We start from the raw sequence: 22,248 nt of genomic DNA, 5'->3' as shown, positions 1-22,248 counted from the left end.
CTTGTCCAAATACAGACATTTTGCTTCCATGCTTCCCAGCCCTGTCTGTTCTTTTTTTACCTCTACAGGCGCGTTCAATGTGACCCTTTTTGCCACAATTTCGGCATTCCAGCTCCGTACACCAGCAGTCATTAGCGTGATGGCCCGTTTTCCCACAACGGTAACATGTGCCGTTCCGCGCACCTTTAGGCTCAGACGACACCTTGTGAACTCTCCCTGTTGAACTCAACTGGTGAGCCTCCTTTTCCGCCATCTCCATGGAGACACTAACTTCAATGGCCTTTTCAAGAGTAAGGTTGTCCTCAGTAAGAAGGCGCTTCGGTGTGGCTGCATTTTGCAGACCACACACAAGTCTGTCTCTAATGGTGTCATTCAGCACCTCCTTGAACTGGCAGTGTTCCGACAACCTTTTTAAAGCAGCAATAAACATCGTCACTGATTCCCCCTCCTCTTGATTCCGTTTGTGAAATCTAAATCTCTCAGCAATAACCAGAGGTTTTGGTGAAAAATGTGCTCCAAGAATTTCCACTAGTTGCTTATATGTTTTAGTTCCTGGCTTATCTGGCTGCACGAGGCTGCGAAGTAAATTGAAAGTCTTCGGCCCGATTACACTCAAAAAGGTAGGCACGACCTTTTCATTTGCCACCGCATTCGCCAATACAAAATAGTCAAAACGTTCCGTATATGCGCTCCATTGCTCCACATTTTCATCAAAATCACCGATGTTTCCTAATATAGTAGCCATCTCACGTTTCAAATTAAATTTTCTGTTTACTCACTGCACCCGTAACGTACGCAGATTCATCCGCTCCTCGTTGCCACTTGTTGTGTCGGTACCTTTCTACCTAGACACAATTTAGGACTCAGAACTCAGAGATTCAAACATGAAGTGCTTTATTGGAAGGAAAGGAAGTTCTGGAAAGTTCCGAACAAAGAGAGCTAAAACTTAACAGAGAACACCCAACCATTTATCTCCTGTGACAGCGCCACCACAGGTGGGAGGAGAACACACAATACATAACAGATGCAGCTGGAGGGTGGCCACGGCGTGGTGGCTGTGCAGTCTCTACTGGCCGGTCGATGTCCAGATGCGTCGGTTTGAGATGATCAATGGAGATGTGGTCTGGTTTACCACCGATGTCAACCAAGAAACTCTTGTCGCTGGGCTCTATTACGCGGAAAGGTCCTGTGTAGGGACCCTTGAGCAGATCCCTATGGGCATCATGCCGAATGAATACGAATTCAGCATATTCTAGCTCCGCTGGAACATGCGAAGATGGCAGGCCGTGATACGAAGTCGGAATGGGCGCGAAAGCCTTGGCCATTTCCCGGTGGTTGCTGAGTTGGTCGGCCACAGACCATGGCGCGGTGGGAAGCGGCAGGAAATCTCCTGGTACGCGGAGCGGCTGACCGTACACGAGCTCTGTGGCAGACAATTGCAGGTCCTCTTTGGGTGCCGTGCGCAGCCCCAACATGACCCATGGAAGCTTATCCACCCAGCCGGCGCCTTGGAGGCTGGCTCTCAGCGATGCCTTTAACGATCGGTGGAAACGTTCACACAAACCGTTTGCCTGTGGGTGATAGGCCGTAGTGCGGTGGAGTTTGGTGCCAAGACCCTGGGCCACAGCGTTCCAGAGCTCGGATAAGAATTGTGGACCGTGGTCTGAAGAAATATCCACCGGAACGCCGAAACGTGCGACCCACGAGGAGAGGAACGCTCTGGCTACATCGGCAGGCGTAGTAGACGCCAAAGGTACTGCCTCGGGCCATCTGGTAGTACGATCGACCATGGTTAGAATGTGTGTGTAACCCTGGGACGGTGGCAGCGGTCCGACGAGATCCACGTTGACATGGTCGAATCGCCGTTCCGGCACAGCGAACGTGGCCAATGGGGTCCTGACGTGGCGCTGCACCTTAGACTTTTGACAGACGACGCAGGTGTTAGCCCAGTCGCGGATATCCTTACGCATTCTTCTCCAGACGAACTTAGCCGACAGTAATTTTTGGGATGCTTTCACACCCGGGTGCGAAAGCCCATGGATGGCATCGAAGACTTGGCAGCGCCAGGCAGCTGGAACGATCGGGCAAGGATTCCCCCATGGAGACATCGCAGAGCAACGAGGTGCCTGCTGCGTGGAATTGCACATCGGCCAGTTGGAGGCTAGAGGTGTCGGCGCGATACAACTGCGTTTCAGGGTCAGATGCTTGGTCGGTGGCCATGAGGGCATAATCGATGCCCAACTGGACTGCCCATACAGGCACGTGAGAAAGGCAATCGACTACCAAATTGTCCTTGCCAGCTACGTGCTGGATGTCTGTCGTGAATTCCGAAATGTAAGTTAGCTGTCTCTGCTGTCGGGCCGACCACGGTTCGGCGGTCTTGGCCATTGCAAAAGTCAGTGGTTTGTGATCTACAAACGCGGTGAAGGGATGTCCCTCCAACAGGAAATGAAAATGGCGAATGGCCAGGAACAGTGTCAGCAACTCACGGTCGAAAGTACTATATTTGCGTTCGTTGCGCCGGAGTTGGCGGCTGAAGAACGCCAGTGGCTGCCACGACCCGTTGACCCACTGTGCTTGCACGGCGCCTATGGCATAGTTGGAAGAGTCCGTGGTGAGGGCGATGGTGGCTCCTGGCAGAGGGTGCGCCAACATAGTTGCATAGGCTAGAGCGGTTTTTGTGTTGTCGAAAGCGTCGTCCATTGCCGCCGTCCAGGTTATTGCATCCTTTCCCATCTTGCCTTTGAGGGCCTCGTAGAGGGGCTGCATGAGTTGTGCTGCCTTCGGCACAAAGCGGTGATAGAAGTTCACCATGCCTAGGAATTCTTGGAGGGCTTTGGTGGACTGTGGCTTCAGGAATGCCGAAATTGCTTCGACCTTTGACTGCAGCGGGATTGCACCCTCCTGGGTAATGCGGTGGCCCAAGAAGTCAATCTGATGTAGGCCGAACTGGCATTTGGCCGGGTTGATTATGAGGCCATGCTGGCTGAGGCGCCGAAAAAGGGTGCGGAGATGGTCGACGTGCTCCGCTTTGGTGGAGCTGGCTATCAGGATATCGTCCAGATAGACAAATAAAAACTGGAGATCCCGCAGGACCGAGTCCATGAGTCGTTGAAAGACCTGCGCGGCGTTCTTGAGCCCAAAAGGCATTCTGAGGAACTCGAACAGTCCAAAGGGAGCAATAACTGCAGTTTTTTGGATGTCCTGCTGGTGTACAGGGACCTGATGGTAGCCCAGGACGAGGTCGACCTTGGAGAAGATTGAGTTTCCCGCCAAATGGGCGGAAAAGTCTTGAATGTGCAGGATCGGGTACCGATCGGGCGTCGTTGCATCATTCAGTCGACGGTAGTCCCCACATGGCCGCCATCCGCCGCCGGGCTTTGGAATGATATGTAGGGGTGAGGACCAGGGACTATTCGACCGGTGAATAATTCCCAGCCACTCCATTGTGGCAACCTCGGCCTTCGCTGCCGCGAGTTTACCGGGTTCCAGTCGCCGAGCTCGTGCGTACACTGGGGAGCCGGTCGTAGTAATGTGGTGTTGGACACCATGCTTAGATGCCGAGGCGGAGAAAGTGGACTTGGTCAGATCTGGGAATTCACTTAGTAGGCGGGTGAATTCGTCCGGCGAGGGTAACGCGCAAGAGACAGTATGGGCCGGTGCGGAACTGCGGAAGCACGGAATGGAATGGAAGGTAGCCGCGTTGACCAGTCGACGGTTTCGGACATCTACCAAGAGGCTGTTGGCGCATAAGAAATCCGCGCCGAGTATGGCTTGTGAAACTTTGGCTGTGATAAAATCCCACTGAAACCATTGTCCGCCGAAGCACACCCGGACCTGCCATTTGCCAAAGGTACGAATGGCTCCACCATTAGCTGCCTCGAGGGCGGGACCGTGCCTCCCAGACTGGATGTCAAGTGCTGAGGCGGGAAGGATGCTGCACTGCGCCCCGGTGTCGCATAAAAAGCGCCGGCCCGAAAGGGAATCGGTAATGTAGAGGAGCTTCCCGGAATTCCCAATCGCCATTGTGGCTGCGGCCCGTACCTTAAACTCGATCCTCCTTTTCTGGGGCTGCTGCCGGGGTTGCTGGTTTTTTTTAGGCGCGAAACTGCAAGGAGGGCGGCAGCTTCTGGCTTTCGTGCCGAAACGGGCGTGGTAAAAACACAAGCTGGGGGATGGAGGCGTCGGGGCGGCATCCGCGGAGGAGGGTTGTCTCGTGGCGGAGCAGTATTGCTGCGTGACCGCATAAACCGTGTCTGCTTCTGCAGCCAGTGCTGCGCAATCCGCGGTGTCCGATCTAGCGAGAGCGGCTTGAACCTGTTTGGGGAGTTGACTCAGGAATAACTCCCGAAAAAGGAAGCATTGGGGTTCGGAGCCCAGGAGCGTGAGCATCTGGCTCAGTAACTCAGATGGCTTGGAATCGCCCAGGCCTGGCATAGCGAGCAGCCGGCGGGCCCGCTCTGCCTTTGTGAGTCCGAAGACCTGTATTAACCGCGCTTTAAGAGCATCATACTTGCTGGCCTCTGGGGGGTTTTCGAGCAGGCTGATGATCCGTGCGGCTGTGGAGCTGTCGAGTGCGGAGACCACGTGGAGGTAGCGGGTCTGATCCATGGCGATGTTACATAGTTCGAATTGTGCTTCTGCTTGGACGAACCAGGAGGCAGCATGTTGTTCCCAAAACTGTGGGAGTTTCAAAGCCACGGCGTGTGCTTCCATGTTTCGTTACGCTTCTTTCGCGAAAATTGTCCACGAAAATTCGGGGTCACCACTAGGAATGGCTAGATTCCTAACTAAAGGACTGAGATCGAGTCAGTCTATTAAACAAACGATGTTTAATACTAATAAACAGAGTTTAACACTAAAACAATGGAAAGCTGGATAACAGGTCTGTACTGGTTGCTAGCTCCACGAGGACTGACTAGAGCCCCTCCCTGGTCGGACGTCATGACGTCATCACGTTTTCCCGCCGCTGGAGGATCACGTGATCAACGTGATGACATCATCGCGTTGGGTCTCAGTCTTAAAGGGACCGCGCTATGTACATGCGATAATATGAACAGAGATACAGATTCATTCTGTAGCTAACAATTAGTTAAAGATAATTATGTACATAAGATCAGAGTCCCCTTGGTGGCTCTGCCACAATACATCATATAAAAACACACAGCTAGACAGAACAGAAACACACATATGCAGCACAAATACAGCACAATTGCAAATGGAGCATAGACAGCACATACACATATACAGAACAGAGACAACATACAAATATGTATACTCACACAAACAGAGCATAAAGGCACACATACGTCAATGTACAAATATGACACATAGCTAACCGTCCAACTCCAAGATAATGCAAGTGAAAAAACGCTGTGCGAGAATGATCACAAAGAAGGATTTGGATGCAGCAGTTTGATCCGGGATTCTTTTCTGGAATGTTCCAGTTTATTAGTAATGATCTGTGTCAGTATTTGCCGGGTGTCCTATCCAACATCCTCTCAGTGAAGCACTGCACTGTACACAATCTCCTCTTCCTTTTTTCTTACTTTCGGCAAGTTTCCCAATTGCAGTTGTGCATAGCAGATATCATTCCCATTGCTCTCACCCTGCAAAACGGGGGAAAAAACACACATGCTTTTACTTTCTCTGTCCTTACCTTCCTGAGCCTGCCTTCCTCCTACAATCTGCAGACTGTTCAAACCCAAGCTGGCATTGGCTGATCACTGCTCCTCGGTTTAGCTCACCTTTTCTCTTCCTCTTTTCAACTTTGCTGGTATTATCCACGACCGGCTTTTTCCCCTTCACTTGGGTTTCTCAATAAAATATATAGTTTGTAACGAGAGAGTTCTCCAACTGAGCCAAGCTGACAGTGGACTGATTTTGAGTTGCTTATTTCTTTTAATGTTTCAACATATTTGAGTCTATTTGAGTGAGCTAATGGGATACATTGTACTGGTGACAATCAAAATCAAAATGGTCCAAGTTTGGTCTTATTGCACAGCTCTCAACTGCTCAGTCATTGCAAAAATATGTGATTAGAAATATTCTGAAACACCTCGGAATATGACTTGGGTCTGTTGCTTACATTATTCTATTATTTTCTATTACTGAACAGTTTACATTTACAGATCATCCCAGCACAGACCCTGCTGGTAAAATAATCAGAGAATTCCGTGTATGCTCCCAGTGTCAGTCCCCGCTGGCAATCTCCCAGTGTCAGTCCCCGCTGGCAATCTCCCAGTGTCAGTCCCCACTGGCAATCTCCCAGTGTCAGTCCCCGCTGGCAATCTCCCAGTGTCAGTCCCCGCTGGCAATCTCCCAGTGTCAGTCCCCGCTGGCAATCTCCCAGTGTCAGTCCCCACTGACAACCTCCCAGTGTCGGTCCCCGCTGGCAACCTCCCAGTGTCGGTCCCCGCTGGTAACCTCCCAGTGTCAGTCCCCTCTGGTAACCTCCCAGTGTCAGTCCCCGCTGGCAATCTCCCAGTGTCAGTCCCCGCTGGCAATCTCCCAGTGTCAGTCCCCGCTGGCAATCTCCCAGTGTCAGTCCCCGCTGGCAATCTCCCAGTGTCAGTCCCCGCTGGCAATCTCCCAGTGTCAGTCCCCACTGACAACCTCCCAGTGTCGGTCCCCGCTGGCAACCTCCCAGTGTCGGTCCCCGCTGGCAACCTCCCAGTGTCAGTCCCCGCTGGTAACCTCCCAGTGTCAGTCCCCGCTGGCAACCTCCCAGTGTCAGTCCCCGCTGGTAACCTCCCAGTGTCGGTCCCCGCTGGCAACCTCCCAGTGTCGGTCCCCGCTGGCAACCTCCCAGTGTCGGTCCCCGCTGGTAACCTCCCAGTGTCGGTCCCCGCTGGTATCCTCCCAGTGTCGGTCCCCGCTGGTATCCTCCCACTGTCAGTCCCCGCTGGCAACCTCCCAGTGTCAGTCCCCGCTGGTAACCTCCCAGTGTCAGTCCCCGCTGGTAACCTCCCAGTGTCAGTCCCCGCTGGTAACCTCCCAGTGTCAGTCCCCACTGGTAACCTCCCAGTGTCAGTCCCTGCTGGCAACCTCCCAGTGTCGGTCCCCGCTGGCAACCTCCCAGTGTCAGTCCCCGCTGGTAACCTCCCAGTGTCAGTCCCCGCTGGTAACCTCCCAGTGTCAGTCCCCACTGGTAACCTCCCAGTGTCAGTCCCTGCTGGCAACCTCCCAGTGTCGGTCCCCGCTGGCAACCTCCCAGTGTCGGTCCCCGCTGGTAACCTCCCAGTGTCGGTCCCCGCTGGTATCCTCCCACTGTCAGTCCCCGCTGGCAACCTCCCAGTGTCAGTCCCCGCTGGTAACCTCCCAGTGTCAGTCCCCGCTGGTAACCTCCCAGTGTCGGTCCCCGCTGGCAACCTCCCAGTGTCAGTCCCCGCTGGCAACCTCCCAGTGTCGGTCCCCGCTGGTATCCTCCCAGTGTCGGCCCCCGCTGGTAACCTCCCAGTGTCAGTCCCCGCTGGTAACCTCCCAGTGTCAGTCCCCGCTGGTAACCTCCCAGTGTCAGTCCCCGCTGGCAACCTCCCAGTGTCGGTCCCCGCTGGTATCCTCCCAGTGTCGGTCCCCGCAGGTAACCTCCCAGTGTCAGTCCCCGCTGGTAACCTCCCAGTGTCAGTCCCCGCTGGTAACCTCCCAGTGTCAGTCCCCGCTGGCAACCTCCCAGTGTCAGTCCCCGCTGGCAACCTCCCAGTGTCGGTCCCCGCTGGTATCCTCCCAGTGTCAGTCCCCGCTGGTATCCTCCCAGTGTCGGTCCCCGCTGGTATCCTCCCAGTGTCAGTCCCCGCTGGTATCCTCCCAGTGTCGGTCCCCGCTGGCAATCTCCCAGTGTCAGTCCCCGCTGGTACCCTCCCAGTGTCGGTCCCCGCTGGCAACTTCCCAGTGTCAGTCCCCGCTGGCAACCTCCCAGTGTCGGTCCCCGCAGGCAATCTCCCAGTGTCAGTCCCTGATGGTAACCTCCCAGTGTCGGTCCCCGCAGGTAACCTCCCAGTGTCGGTCCCCGCAGGCAATCTCCCAGTATCAGTCCCCGCTGGCAATCTCCCAGTGTCAGTCCCCGCTGGCAATCTCCCAGTGTCAGTCCCTGATGGTAACCTCCCAGTGTCGGTCCCCGCTGGCAATCTCCCAGTGTCAGTCCCCGCTGGCAATCTCCCAGTGTCAGTCCCTGCTGGTAACCTCCCAGTGTCAGTCCCTGCTGGTAACCTCCCAGTGTCAGTCCCCGCTGGTAACCTCCCAGTGTCAGTCCCTGCTGGTAACCTCCCAGTGTCAGTCCCCGCTGGCAATCTCCCAGTGTCAGTCCCCGCTGGTACCCTCCCAGTGTCAGTCCCCGCTGGTACCCTCCCAGTGTCAGTCCCCGCTGGTACCCTCCCAGTGTCGGACCCCGCTGGCAACTTCCCAGTGTCAGTCCCCGCTGGCAACCTCCCAGTGTCGGTCCCCGCAGGCAATCTCCCAGTGTCAGTCCCTGATGGTAACCTCCCAGTGTCGGTCCCCGCAGGTAACCTCCCAGTGTCAGTCCCTGATGGTAACCTCCCAGTGTCAGTCCCCGCAGGTAACCTCCCAGTGTCAGTCCCTGATGGTAACCTCCCAGTGTCAGTCCCCGCTGGCAATCTCCCAGTGTCAGTCCCTGATGGTAACCTCCCAGTGTCGGTCCCCGCTGGCAATCTCCCAGTGTCAGTCCCCGCTGGCAATCTCCCAGCGTCAGTCCCTGCTGGCAATCTCCCAGTGTCAGTCCCTGCTGGTAACCTCCCAGTGTCAGTCCCCGCTGGTAACCTCCCAGTGTCGGTCCCCGCAGGCAATCTCCCAGTGTCAGTCCCTGATGGTAACCTCCCAGTGTCAGTCCCTGCTGGTATCCTCCCAATGTCAGTCCCCGCAGGCAACCTCCCAGTATCTGTCCCCGCTGGTAACCTCCCAGTGTCAGTCCCCGCAGGCAATCTCCCAGTGTCAGTCCCTGATGGTAACCTCCCAGTGTCAGTCCCTGCTGGTATCCTCCCAATGTCAGTCCCCGCAGGCAACCTCCCAGTATCTGTCCCCGCTGGTAACCTCCCAGTGTCAGTCCCCGCAGGCAATCTCCCAGTGTCAGTCCCTGATGGTAACCTCCCAGTGTCAGTCCCTGCTGGCAACCTCCCAGTGTCTGTCCCCGCAGGCAACCTCCCAGTATCTGTCCCCGCTGGTAACCTGCTGAAACCCTCATCCATGTCTTGTTACCTCTAAACTTGACTATTCCAACCCACTCCTGGCCAGCCTCCCATCTTCCACCCTCCATAACCTTGAATATATCCAAAACTCTGCTGCCCGTATCCTAACGCGCACCAAGTCAGGCCTGCTCCTCCTGGCCTGGCTGGATAGGGAGGGCTTTTAAAAAATATTTTATTACATACCTTTTGTTGGCGGCTGCAGAAGAATCCTGAGCATGGGCAGGCCCAACACAGCTTTGCACTAGTAACAGACGTTTGGCCCCTAATTTACATATTCACTCTTTAAAAATTAATGTTATATTTACCATGTTATCCTGCCCACGGTGCAATCTTCGATTACTAGCTTGAGTTCCTTTTCGTTCTTGAGTTCCTTTCCCTTTTATATAAAATAATAATTGAGATAGAATAATGTATTTGTAAAGAACATTTTATGTGTTGCAGTGCATAGTGAACTGCAGTGATGTATAATAATCTTATATTTTATATCATCTAAAGTAGTTGCCTCTGATATTTGCTTATAATATTATTAAAGTTAGTTACAAACTGCGAGAACAAGTGCAAATGTGAGAAGAAAGGAACTGAGAGATCAGATACTTGTGCTCTGTGTGTATCATTTGTAACAGAATGACTTAAACACAGTGCAAAAGGTATTTTTCATATCAGTTAAGGACCATTGGTAGCCCAGTGAACCAATTAACCATGAAACACTGAAAATGTAATTGAAGTAACATTGAAGTAGATAACGGGGAAAGAGACTTCTGAAAGTCTGAGTTAAATTAAACACCATTGTTGAGGTGTGAGAATTGCTCACTGACGTACATTTGCTCGTGGTTAAGCCACGCTTCGTTTTAAAATTCTCATCCTGGCTTTCAAATCCCTCCATGGCCTCACCCCTCCCTGTCTCTGTAACCTCCTCCAGCCCTCCCAGATAGCTGGGATCCTCCAATTCTGGCCTCTTGCGCATCCCCAGTTTTAATCGTTCCACCATCGGCGGCCGTGCCTAAGCTCTGGAATTCCCTCCCTAAACTTCTCTGCCTCTCTACCTCTCCTTCCTCCTTTAAGATGCTCCTTAAGACCTATCCCTTTGTCATCTGCCCTAACATCTCCTTATGTGGCTCGGTGTCAAAATGTGTTTGATAACGCTCCTGTGAAGCGCTTTGGGACGTTTTACTACATTAAAGGCGCTACATAAATACAAGTTGGTGTTAAAACATAGTATTTTCCCTAAGAAAGAGCAGTTAATGCCTGTCCAGGTTAGCAGTTTGTTATCATCAGTGATTGGAATAGGAGAGAGAAGTTAAGCCTGCAGGTGTTTGCAAAACTAACTGAATTTAAAGGAGAAATGTTGACTTTTGGACTCTGGTTTGGTGTCCCACTTCCTGACCAGCCAGAGAGTCGCTCATTGCCACAAGCAGCTGGATCATGGCAGCAGCTGCAACACCGAAAAGATGTTGTCCCAGATATGCTACATGCCTGTGAACGTTATCAGACTTGCAACCTGCCCAGACAGGGAGCTCCTAAACCTCTAGCAGCAGGAGCACCGAAGGGAACTGACATCCTAATCCAGGGAGTTCACCAACACCGCTGGCAAAAGGGTTACTGACTGAAGGCATTGATCCAGGTTGAAACAGGTGACCGTGAGTGCTAATTAAAAATTATTGTGATATCCGTGCTAACCAAGTAAATGAGCTCTGATTAATAAATTTGTTGAAACTAAATACATGTGTTGTTTATGAAGACATTGTAGTCTGGTGTGGTTGTCTCTGGGCCCAAAGTAGGATCTCCGCTGGGAGCTGGACTTTCAGGACCTAATATTATAAATTTATCAATTTCATACCCTTGATGTATTGGTGTTTAGGTATGGCCAGGATGGACTCCCTTTACATCATGAGACATTAATTTATTTATAAGTATATTCCTTTCACATCAAGTGAAAATCATAAATATAATTTTAGTCAGTGAATATTTTTAACTCTTTGGAGTCTAACAGTCAGAGCATTGCCATGTGATGATGAAGGCTATTCTATGTACAGTAATTTGTAATCTGGTCTAATATTGTTCAAATTGAAAGCAGCCCTTGAACAAAGAAAAATTGTTAGACTGGGAAAATGAAATCCATTTCAGTCACTATCTGATAAATATTGGCTATGGAATGTAACAAAAAGATAAAGAAATACAGTACTGCAGTCTCATACATGTTGGGTAACCACACATTCCTAAATAGGTGCTGAATGAATGAAATCCGTGGTGAGGCCTCACACTGGAACATTGTACCCAGGTGTGGAGACAGTATTTATGACTAGATTTAGAAGTCGTGGCCAGGATACACAAAGGGGGAATCAAAAACAGATTCAAGTATTAGGTCAACTTATGACGAGAGTTTATAGAACTAATTCTGTTCTCATCGGGGAAGAAAATAATTGAGGAGATGGCACAATCCAAGACTTTGAACAAGTAAACAGAATCTATAGGCTGATTGTAGAGAGGTAGTTTGTGCAGAATCTGGAGTTGTGCTAAGCTAGGGAGATTTATAATATGTGGAGTATTTTATTGGCACTTTATATCACCAACAGTCAAATTAGTGAATGTGAGCATTTCCATTAGCCTAAAGGAGAGTTGGTAGATACCTGGGTCCAGCGGAAGAAGGAGGAAGGATTATGGTTCAGGGTCATCATGGAGTTTGAAAACAGACAGTGTTCCTCATGGAGCAAACTAAGTTGGCAGTGAAGCCACTTACCACATGTGCATTTTATGAGGAGGAAGAGCACAAGAGGAATAATACAAGCTGTTCCACCACATATGGAAAGTAAAATGGGTAGCATCCAGAAACGCCCATCATGATCTGTAAAAATATGAATTGTGAAATCACCATATGCGTGGATCATGAAGGCACCCCCCCAAAACTCAAACTCACTTTCAATACATTCAGCCTTATTATGCAAACTGACTTCTTGCAGCAATTTATTTCCCAGCTCCACCCTCTTTCTCATCTCCATTACAGAATGGGTCATCGTTCATAGTTTCTTTATTGTTGTAATGCAGTTTTTATATTGTATCAATGCATGAAGTCCCATATAACTCTTATTTGAGTTGCCAATCTGAGATTGATCTGACTTTTGGCTAGTGGTGTGATACCGCCTTGAGGAGTAACCTCGCTGTTTGGACTCCACACAAGCTGCGGTATGATTGCAACTAGTGTGAAGCCATCTGAACTTACTTTTTAAATTTGAAAAGCTCATGTGCAGTGTGCTGGGGTGAGGGGCCAAGATTAACATCTGTAGAGATATTTATTTTTCCAAGAATGTAAGCCCTGAAAGCCCATGGGGGCTCAATCTAGGCAGTTACACCGGGGATCAAGTCCGCCGTGGATCTCTGCAACTGATCCTGACAAAGTTTGTGGGGTCAGGGGAAGAGGCCTTAAGGAGCGAGCCTTCATTGGTATGGGGTAACATGATGGAAATACTGGTAGGAGCTGGACAGCCTGTGGGGTGGGTGCATCAGGGAGCCACTTGAAGAAAGATGATTCTCCCCCTTATCTTCTTTTTAGGAGTCCAGGCGAGCTCCACTTCTGCCAGTTTTGGTCAGGTGCACTGGGTGAAAACCAGGTATACCTGCACCAGTGCCATGCAGGATCCTGACCGAGGTAGTCACCAGGCCCAGCCCACCTCATGTTGATAACCTTGTAGAGGCGGAAAAGGATCCGCCCTCATATGACCAACCTGGAAAATGTGACTTAAGGCAGGTTCCAGCCAAGTTTGCATGCCGAAGGGGGGCGGTTTTCCCAGCCCTGGGGAGGCGGGTATGGAAGCGGGGCTGCTGGGAAAATGGCAGAATCTGGGTGCGGGCACCCATCCTGTCTACGTGCCATCTTCCCAGGAGGCGGGTACCCGACTCATGCCGGGTCCCGTCTCCTTGAGGCGGGAAAGGGATTAGTGCCAATTAACTGCCTGTTAACAGGTAGTTAACAGGCAGTTTTTTTGCTAATCCCTATTTTGAGCCCTAAAGCATGGGCTTCGCGACGGCTCCGATCCTCGCCAGGGTCAGCGAGGTGAGCCGTGGGTCTGCGGGGGTCGGAGGGGCCGAAATGTCCGGTGTGCAGGTGAGTGATGAGTGCAAGTGTGGAGAGGTAAGTGTGTGAGGTGACTCGAAAGTGTTTTAGTAAGATTACTTACCTTTGCTTCTTCCTCCAGGCTTCATCCCTTTAAGCTGCAGAGCTGCCTCATCGCCACGGCAGAGATGACAGAATGGCTGCTGCATTCTCCAATGCAACAGCCATCTGATTTCTGCTCAAGAAAGAGGTTTGGTGAGTCTTGAGTACAAGGACTCACCAAAGAACAAAGATTGTCAGTGTTTGACAGCTTCTCAAAGCTGTCAAACGATGACAATTCATCTGTCAAAAAATACCGTCATACGCTGACGTTCTCTGTCACCGGCTTTCCCTTAATTGGCCTGCTAAGCCTGCTGGGCGGGCTTAACAAGGTCAATCAAGGGAAAATAGTGAGAGTTGGCTAGACGTTGATGGAGGCGGGACTAAAACCCGACAAGCAGCAGTCCCGCCTCCATCATGTCCCCATTGATAAAAGCACCCCCCAGGAGTCTGCCGGAAGACTCTCAGATTTGTGGAGCCATACTTTTTATTTGGCAAGGGTTCGCATGACTGCTTTTATTTTTTTTGCATATGTGTCACCACACTTAAAAAACCGAATCCACCTTGTAGTGTATGTACCTTTAAGGGGAGAACTACTTTTTACAGCTCCTGTATACTGTAGTACCAGCAGTGACCACACCTGTATATAAACCCTGAGTAGGGATCTGTTTTTAGTTTTAGAGTAACCCTCATCCAGTAAATACCTGTTGATTGTTCCTGCAGTCTCGTGTCTAGTTATTGAAAGACACACTACATCAAAAATACACGGATCTAACAGTGGCGACGAGGCAGATTCGAACATACCTGCAACTCTGCATTACCCCCCAGGGATTCGCTCCTGGAGAACAGTGGAAGAAAGTTGAGGCCAGAAGCACGGGCGTCGACCACGAGCAACCGCCCAGTCATCCAGCAGAGATTGAGCATCGCAGGGGAGGCTGTTGAGAGCTGGGCTTGGTTCTCCAGTCACGGTGGTCCAGCGAAACGGGCTGGCAACAGGTACGGCGCAGACCCTTTCCGGACAGCGGCGGCTAGAGCCGACCAACGGCACAGAAAAGGCCGAGCAGCGTCGACGGGAGAAGAGAGAGGGTAGAGTGCACAGGGCGCAGCCGGTGTTCAGGACCGAGCGGCGTCGACGGGAGAAGAGAGAGAGGCGCGAAAGAAAACGCGCAGAGCGCAGCCGGTGTTCAAGGGACGAGCAGCGTCAGCGGGGAAGAAAGGGAAACGCGCAGAGCGCAGCCGGTGTTCAAGGGCCGAGCAGCCGCAGCAGAGAAGAAGGGAAAGCACGGGAAAACGCCATTTTGAGCCGCAGCGGAGAAGAAGGGAGAGCGCGGGAAAACGCCATTTTGAGCCGCAGCGGAGAAGAAGGGAAGCGCGGGAAAATGCCATTTTGAGCCAGTCTAACCACACCCAGGGCTGCCGAAGAGTGGCAGTATCACAGCGTTCGACAATGAAGTCGAAGATTGGACGACATATGTCGAACGCATAGAAGTGTACTGCAAGGCGAATGAAGTGCCAGATGAGAGGAAAGCGCTGGTATTGTTGAATTCCATGGGTGCAAAAACGTATGGCTTACTGCGAGACCTAGTAACCCCAGAGAAGCCAGTGGACAAGGATATTGGAAACATAGTGTCAACCCTACAGAACCACTTAAACCCCACACCGCTGCTGATAGCAGAAAGATTTAAGTTTCACAAAAGGGACCAGCATAAAGATGAAAGTAATGCTGAGTATTTAACGGAACTGCGTAAGCTATCGAAACACTGCCAGTTTGGAGCAGGACTGGCAGATACCTTAAGGGACAAGTTTGTGTGTGGGCTTCAAAGTGAAGGAACCCAGAAACGGCTTTTATCTGAAAAGGACCTTACGCTGGAAAAGGCTTTCAGCATGGCAGTATCACATGAAGCAGCCGCACGGGGTGCTGCAGAGATACAACGGAGACCGCAAGAATATGGCACAAATGAAATGTCATACGGAACAGTGAAGTGTTATCGCTGCGGCAGAACAACACACGACCATAATGATTGCTGGTTTAAGGGCAAAGTGTGCAGACAGTGTGGAAAAGTAGGACACATAGCAAGAGTCTGCAGGTCGGGAAAGAAAACCAGCAACAAGAAATCTCCACAGGAGAAGTACAAGAAGGTACATAAGGTGACGGAGAGTAGTTCAGACGAACAGAAAAGTGATACAGACTCCGGAAGCAAGGAGCTGGGTTGTCTGAAACTACATAAGGTGATCCAAACGGAGGATCATCAAACTATCTGGGTCACGCTCAAGATAGCTGGAGTCCAAGTGAAAATGGAATTGGACACAGGATCAGCCCTAACAGTCATAAACCGAAGAGACTACAAGCGGCTATTCTCACATATACCCTTGAGAGATACAGAGATTGTCTTGAAGACGTACACAGGGCAAAAAGTCTACCCCAAAGGAAAAATAAGGGTGAACGTTGTATATAACGGTAAGGAAACACCAAAAATGGACCTATATGTATTGCCAGATGGAGGACCACCACTACTAGGACATGAATGGATCCAGAAGATACAGCTAGATTGGCATTCCATACAAGCACTGACTGTAGATGCCAAAAAGGATGACGACGCCACACCTGGACGACTGTCAAAAATGCTAACTGACGCACAAGAAGTGTTCCAGGAGGGACTTGGAACACTAAAAGGCATAACAGCGACGATCAAAATAGAGGAAAATGCAAGCCCAAAGTTTTTTAAGGCCAGACCGGTGCCTTATGCGATCCGCCCAGCCGTCGAAGCAGAGCTGGAAGGTTTGGAACGTTCAGGAGTACTGTCCAAAGTAGACTGGAGCGAGTGGGCCACACCCATCATTCCTGTAATGAAGAGGTCGTTGAGTAATATGCCTGGGGAACCAAAGAAAGTTCGCATCTGTGGGGACTTTAAGGTGACAGTGAACCCAGTCCTTCACACGGTACAATATCCGCTTCCGCGGATTGAAGATATTTTCGCCTCGCTATCTGGAGGGAAACGCTTCACTAAGGTTGATCTGGCCCAGGCGTACCTGCAAATGGAGGTAGAAGAAGCCTCGAAACAGTACCTCACGATCAACACTCATAAAGGTCTCTACCAATACAACCGGCTGGTGTTTGGGGTAGCATCAGCTCCGGCTATTTGGCAAAGGGCAATGGATCAAGTCCTGCAAGGGATTCCAGGGACCCAGTGTTATTTGGATGACATCCTGGTCACGGGCGAAAATGACAGTGCTCACCTTGCCAACCTGGAGCAGGTGCTCACTAGATTGAAGGAATATGGGCTCCGAGCAAATCGCCACAAATGCGAGTTTTTCCAGAAGCAGATCTCGTATTGTGGCCACGTTATTGATGAAGAGGGGTTACATAAGTCCCCTGAAAAGATTGAGGCAGTAGTCAAGGCTCCAGCACCGGAAAATGTGTCACAACTGAGGTCGTTCTTCGGGCTGGTGAACTACTACCATAAGTTCTTGCCGAATTTGTCTACAGTACTACACCCACTGAACACCCTACTGCAAACGGGGGTACCATGGAAGTGGAATGACGAATGTAAACGAGCTTTCCAGAAGTGCAAAGAATTGATCACATCAAAAGAGGTGTTGGCTCATTTCAACCCAGCACTACCAATTCGTTTGGCATGTGATGCATCACCCTATGGCATTGGAGCGGTGCTGTCGCAGAAGTTCCCGGACGGCTCGGAGAGGCCGGTAGCCTTTGCGTCTCGGTCACTAACCTCAGCCGAGCGTAACTACGCCCAGATTGACAGGGAGGCCCTCAGCCTAGTGTGGGGAGTGAAAAAGTTCAACCACTATCTGCATGGGCAGAAGTTCACCTTGCTGACTGACCACCAACCACTTGTCTCCATCTTTAATCCAAAGAAGGGCGTGCCGGTGATGACTGCGCAACGGCTACAAAGATGGTCCCTTTTTCTAGGGGCGAACCAATATGAAATAGAGTATAAGGGCACGAAACAGCATGGAAACGCTGATGGGCTATCACGCTTGCCACTGCCTACTGCGGAGGAAGCACCAGCAGTGGACCCTGTTGAAATATTTTATTCGACTATAATTGAACGCTTGCCAGTAACTAACGCGGATATAGAGAAGGAGACCCGAAATGACCCGACACTGTCTCGGGTATATGACTTGACGGTGAAGGGATGGCCAACACATGGCGACTCACTGGTGCCAGCATTCTCATCCAGAAGAGAACAGCTGTCAGTATGCCAGGGGACCTTGATGTGTGGATCCCAAGTGGTAATTCCACCCAAGTTAAGGGAGAGAGTGCTCAATGAGCTTCACGAAGGCCATCTGGGAGGGGTGAAAATGAAAAGCCTTGCTAGGGCTTATGTGTGGTGACCGGGGATCGATCAGCAAATCGAGGACCTGACAAAGAGCTGCTCAGGATGCCAGAAGGTCCAAAATGCACCACCACATGCCCCTCTACACCCATGGGAGTGGCCCTCCTCTCCATGGCAACGGGTGCATATTGATTTTGCTGGTCCATTCATGGACTCAATGGGCTGGATTTTGCTACGGGGGCGGGTTGGAGGTGGGAAACCCACATTCGGGCTTGTTGTCCCGCCTCCATGGAGATGTGGCCAACCCACTGGATTTTCCTCTGAGTGACCTTGTTGAGCCCGCCCTGTGGGCTCAGCAGGCCAATTAAGGGCCACCCGGCAACAGGTGACGTCAGAGATTGACATTTCATCTGTCAAAAGCTTTTGGCAGATGAAATATCAGTGTTTAGCAGCTGTTTGAAGCTGTCAAGCACTGAAAAACTGCTAATTCAGCCTCACTCCTTTCTCAGGATAACTTTAAAATCATTTTGCTGCAGAAACCAAGAAGCTGATTTTTTTTTAAAAATCGGAGCTTCTGTGGTTCTTGCAGCCGACTCCCGACACCGGAATGCAGGATTCCTGTAAAGGTAAGTAAAAGTAAGTTAAACTTATTTAAACACTTTAAACACTTGCAAAACACTGACCTTTGCACTCCTGCATCCCTCACTCACCTGAACACTGGGCATCTCGACCCCTCCAAGACCTCAGACCCACGTCCCGCCTCGAAAACTTTTCGTGGTTTAGAGCTGTCGGGAAGCCCACAAACCAGCAATAAAAATCGCGAATAGGCAAAAAACTACCTGTTAACTACCTGTTAACAGGCAGTTTAATTGCCTTTAATCCCTTCCCGCCTCTGGGAGTCGGGTTCCAGCACTTGTCGGCAACCCGACTCCTATGAAATTGACATGGAGGCGGGTTGGAGGCGGGATGGGGTCGGAACCCCCGGATCTCCGATTTTTATCGCCCGCACGCCTCCAACCCGACTCCAGGGGCTTAGGAAAATCCAGCCCATGGTTTTTAATAGCCGTGGATGCGCACTCGAAATGGCCTGAGGTGATCAAAATATCCTCCATCACCACGGAGAAAACGATTGCAGTCCTACGGACCATATTTGCCAGGAACGACTTGCCAGAGCAGATTTGCTCTGATAACGGACCACAGTTTGTGTCCGAAGAGTTTTGGAAATTTATGAAAAGGAATGGGGTAAGGCATTTCACATCCGCCCCGTATCATGCAGCCACAAATGGATTGGCTGAGAGGTTCGTACAAACCTTTAAAAAGGCAGTAAGGGCCATGTGCGATGACGACATTCCACTGCAGCATAAGGTGGACAATTTCCTGTTAGCCTACAGAAATGCGACACATGCAGTCACTGACCAGACCCCGGCCATGATGTTCTTTAACCGAAGGTTGAGATCTTGTCTGGCTTTGCTCAGACCAAATGTACGAAGAGATGTTGAGAATAAGCAATTCCAGCACATCAATGAGAAGCCGACAAGGAGCTTCAATGTAGGGCAACCAGTCTTGGCCCGCGACTACCGAACAGAGAAATGGCAACCCGGAACGATACGCACACGGCAGGGGCCACTAATGTATACAGTGGATGTTGGGGAGAACATCGTGAGACGCCATGTCGACCAGATCCTAGAGTCACAGGAACGAGTCAACCCCATGTCTCGCGTACCTGGTGATGAACCCAACATACAGGTAGCATCTACCCCAGGAACAGTAGCATCGGAAGCTGATGAACCAACCGACGACAGGGGGCCAGAATCGCCTCCGCACCAAGAGCAAGACACTCAGGAAAGGCACTATCCAGAAAGGATCAGGAAGCCGCCCCAAAGACTGAATTTATAAATGGACTATTTTCAGTTAATGTTGCATGTTAAAAGCGTTAACTGTTAAATGAATGTTATGGTACTGTTAATCTAAAAGGGGAGGAATTGTAGTGTATGTACCTTTAAGGGGAGAACTACTTTTTACAGCTCCTGTATACTGTAGTACCGGCAGTGACCACACCTGTATATAAACCCTGAGTAGAGATCTGTTTTTAGTTTTAGAGTAACCCTCATCCAGTAAATACCTGTTGATTGTTCCTGCAGTCTCGTGTCTAGTTATTGAAAGACACACTACATCAAAAATACACGGATCTAACACACCTGTCCCCTCTAGTTCCAGCATTTTCTGTTTATTAACAGATTTCCATTTGCCGTTTTTATTTAATTCCTTTTTCTTTCTAACTTTTTTTTATGAGGTGTTCTGTTGGTGAGACCCTCGTCCTTTAATCTCAATCTTCTATGTGATACTAATTGTCTCTTCATTGTATCCTAATTCCTTATTTATTTTTGGTTGGTTTAATTTACGACTCCTACTTCTATGTGGTTTTGTAGGCTTTTTATTTTTCTTTAAAAGCCAAATGCATAAAGTCACTTGACTGCATTACACCTGGTCTCACACGAACTGAAATGCAATCCGCTCAGCTCAAAATACTTACAGAATAACACTAGAGACCACAGGAGGCTTAGTTTTAGCTTTTACTTCACCAATGGACGGAAATGGAAATTTCATGGTGTGATAAATTAACACTAATGTCTATTTTGAGACTGTGTGACCTATGAAGCAATCCGCTAATCATCTATTTAATTTAGAATCGAATGAATCCTTCAGGTCCTGGAAATAATGACAAATTTTCCAGAAATGTATATCCTTTGAGTTCCATATTTTTCAAGATTATAATGGGCAATGAGAAGAAAGAACGGTAACCCCTCTTCCCTGAAAACATTCTGATGAATCTGCAGCTATTCCATTGCTTTTCTGTTCTTCCTATCATGGGGTGACCAGAACTGTAAAGGAAAGACTTCTATTTATATAGCATATTTCATTTCCTCAGAAGGTCCCAAACCACTTTACAACCAATTGATTACTTTTGAATCATATGAAAGGTGTGATTAACAATTAAAACAAGGCGATGAGACACTCAACTGCCAAAGTTTATTTTTCCAAGTAAAATCTTTGAAGTGCAGTCATTGTAATACAGAGAAATGCAGTGGCAATTTGCACACAGCAATATCTTACAAATAGTAGCAAGGTGCATGATCAGATAATTCATTTTTGGTGGTCAAGACACCTGGCAAATTCCCTGCTCTTCTTCAATACTAACGAACGTCTCATCTGACAGTGCAACACTCCCTCAGTACTGCACCAGATTGTCAGCCTAGATTATGTATTCATGTCTTTAGTGAGGTTTGAACTCACAACCTTCTGACTCCAAGGTTAGAGTGCTGCAAACTGAGCCAAACTGACAGTTGAGGAGTAATTTTCTGACTTCACATTCCCAGTGTACAGCATCACCTCCCTTGTGTGCTTAAGTTTGAGCACACACTGTGCATAATTTTCCAACTATTTAAATTAATGGTCAGAAAATTGTGCACCGGAATTTCTGATACATAATTAAAAAATGAGGTGCCAAGATATTCCACATTTCCAGATCCTTGCACTGAAGGTATATTCATCCGGTTTCTATTCCACCATCACAGACTTGTTTGGTAAAAACTTCAATGATAAAACTACTGTGACACAGTTCCTTTTGTCTTTTGAAAGCTTTGCTTAAATAGGGCAACTATTTTTTGACCTTAAAATATTGTTTGTTCTATTTTACAATCATCCATATTTCATAACTCAAACTTCACTAAGGCATGTATTCCCTTCCTGTAAAATCCAAGCCCGGTTGTTAGTCCCGAGCTACAGGCCTAGAAATTGGGTATAGCCCCGCCAGCTCGTTTGCGCCGTAAATTTAGCGCCCGCCGCGGAGCCAGTTGTGCCCGCCCCATATTCACTTTCAGCGCCCCAAAGCGGAACCGGGCGCTGTTCCAGGGTTTGGCCACCCCGCTTGGGGCGCTGAAAGTGAATTTCAGCGCTGCCGGTGCCGCTGCGCCACCCGATGCGGTGCGGCAGGCTGCTGTACTGCAGGCCTCCCCCTTCTCTTAAGGGGGAGGTGCCTGCAACGGCCGGAGCCCCGATTGCAAGTGCCGGCAAAAGAGCCCGGCACAACGGAGAAGTGCCGGGCTCCACGGAAACCAGCCGGCAATGACGCGGGGGGGGGGGGGTGGAGGAGGCCGGGGAAGGAGGTGCGGGCAGGCGGCCGCCGAAAAAGCGGCCGGCCGCACCTCCACCTTAAAGCGCCCCGCTAAGGCTGCTGTAAGGACCCGGTCTCCCGATGTTGTTAGCGGCCGCCACGGATGAGGCGGCCGCTACTGAAGATGGGGATCGGCGTGGTTTCGGGCGGTACCGGGGCACTGCGCACACCGATGACGTCATCGGTGCCGGCGCAGCGCTACCGGCTAACGCTGATGTTAGGGCCCACCTAATTTCGGGCGCGACGCAACTTCCGGCGCAACCCACTCTTTCGCCCCTAATTGGGCGCAAACGCAATTGAATTTCTAGGCCACATTGTTTAAGCTGAATTTCTTTTTAATTTTTGCCTTTTTTCTCCCTCCTTTCATGAAGGTGCTGACTCATACTAGGATGTCTGTGTGCCTCCTGTAGCTTCATCCAGGTATAGGGT

The 22,248-nt window shown here is 50.2% G+C and overlaps 1 protein-coding gene across 1 annotated transcript in view; it reads right to left on the bottom strand.

Annotated features, from left to right (window-relative positions):
• Positions 1 to 4,631: 4,631 nt before the first annotated feature.
• Positions 4,632 to 22,248, bottom strand: part of LOC147105829 (uncharacterized) — a 36,395-nt gene continuing 18,778 nt past the window's right edge. Inside the window, exons 3-5 of the mRNA XM_086010945.1 lie at positions 11,938 to 12,042; positions 9,506 to 9,576; positions 4,632 to 5,609 (exon numbers count right to left, since the gene is read on the bottom strand). Coding sequence (XP_085867071.1) covers positions 5,502 to 5,609; positions 9,506 to 9,576; positions 11,938 to 12,042 — 284 coding nt within the window. The 3' untranslated portion in view covers positions 4,632 to 5,501. The remainder of the gene's footprint in view (positions 5,610 to 9,505; positions 9,577 to 11,937; positions 12,043 to 22,248) is intronic.

Source organism: Somniosus microcephalus, chromosome 17 (genome assembly GCF_052327205.1).
Source record: "Somniosus microcephalus isolate GS21.2 chromosome 17, FLI_Smic_1.0, whole genome shotgun sequence".
Taxonomy (NCBI): Eukaryota; Metazoa; Chordata; class Chondrichthyes; order Squaliformes; family Somniosidae; genus Somniosus; species Somniosus microcephalus.
The sequence above is the reverse complement of the archived record's forward strand: the minus strand, read 5'-3'. Positions and strand labels throughout refer to the sequence as shown.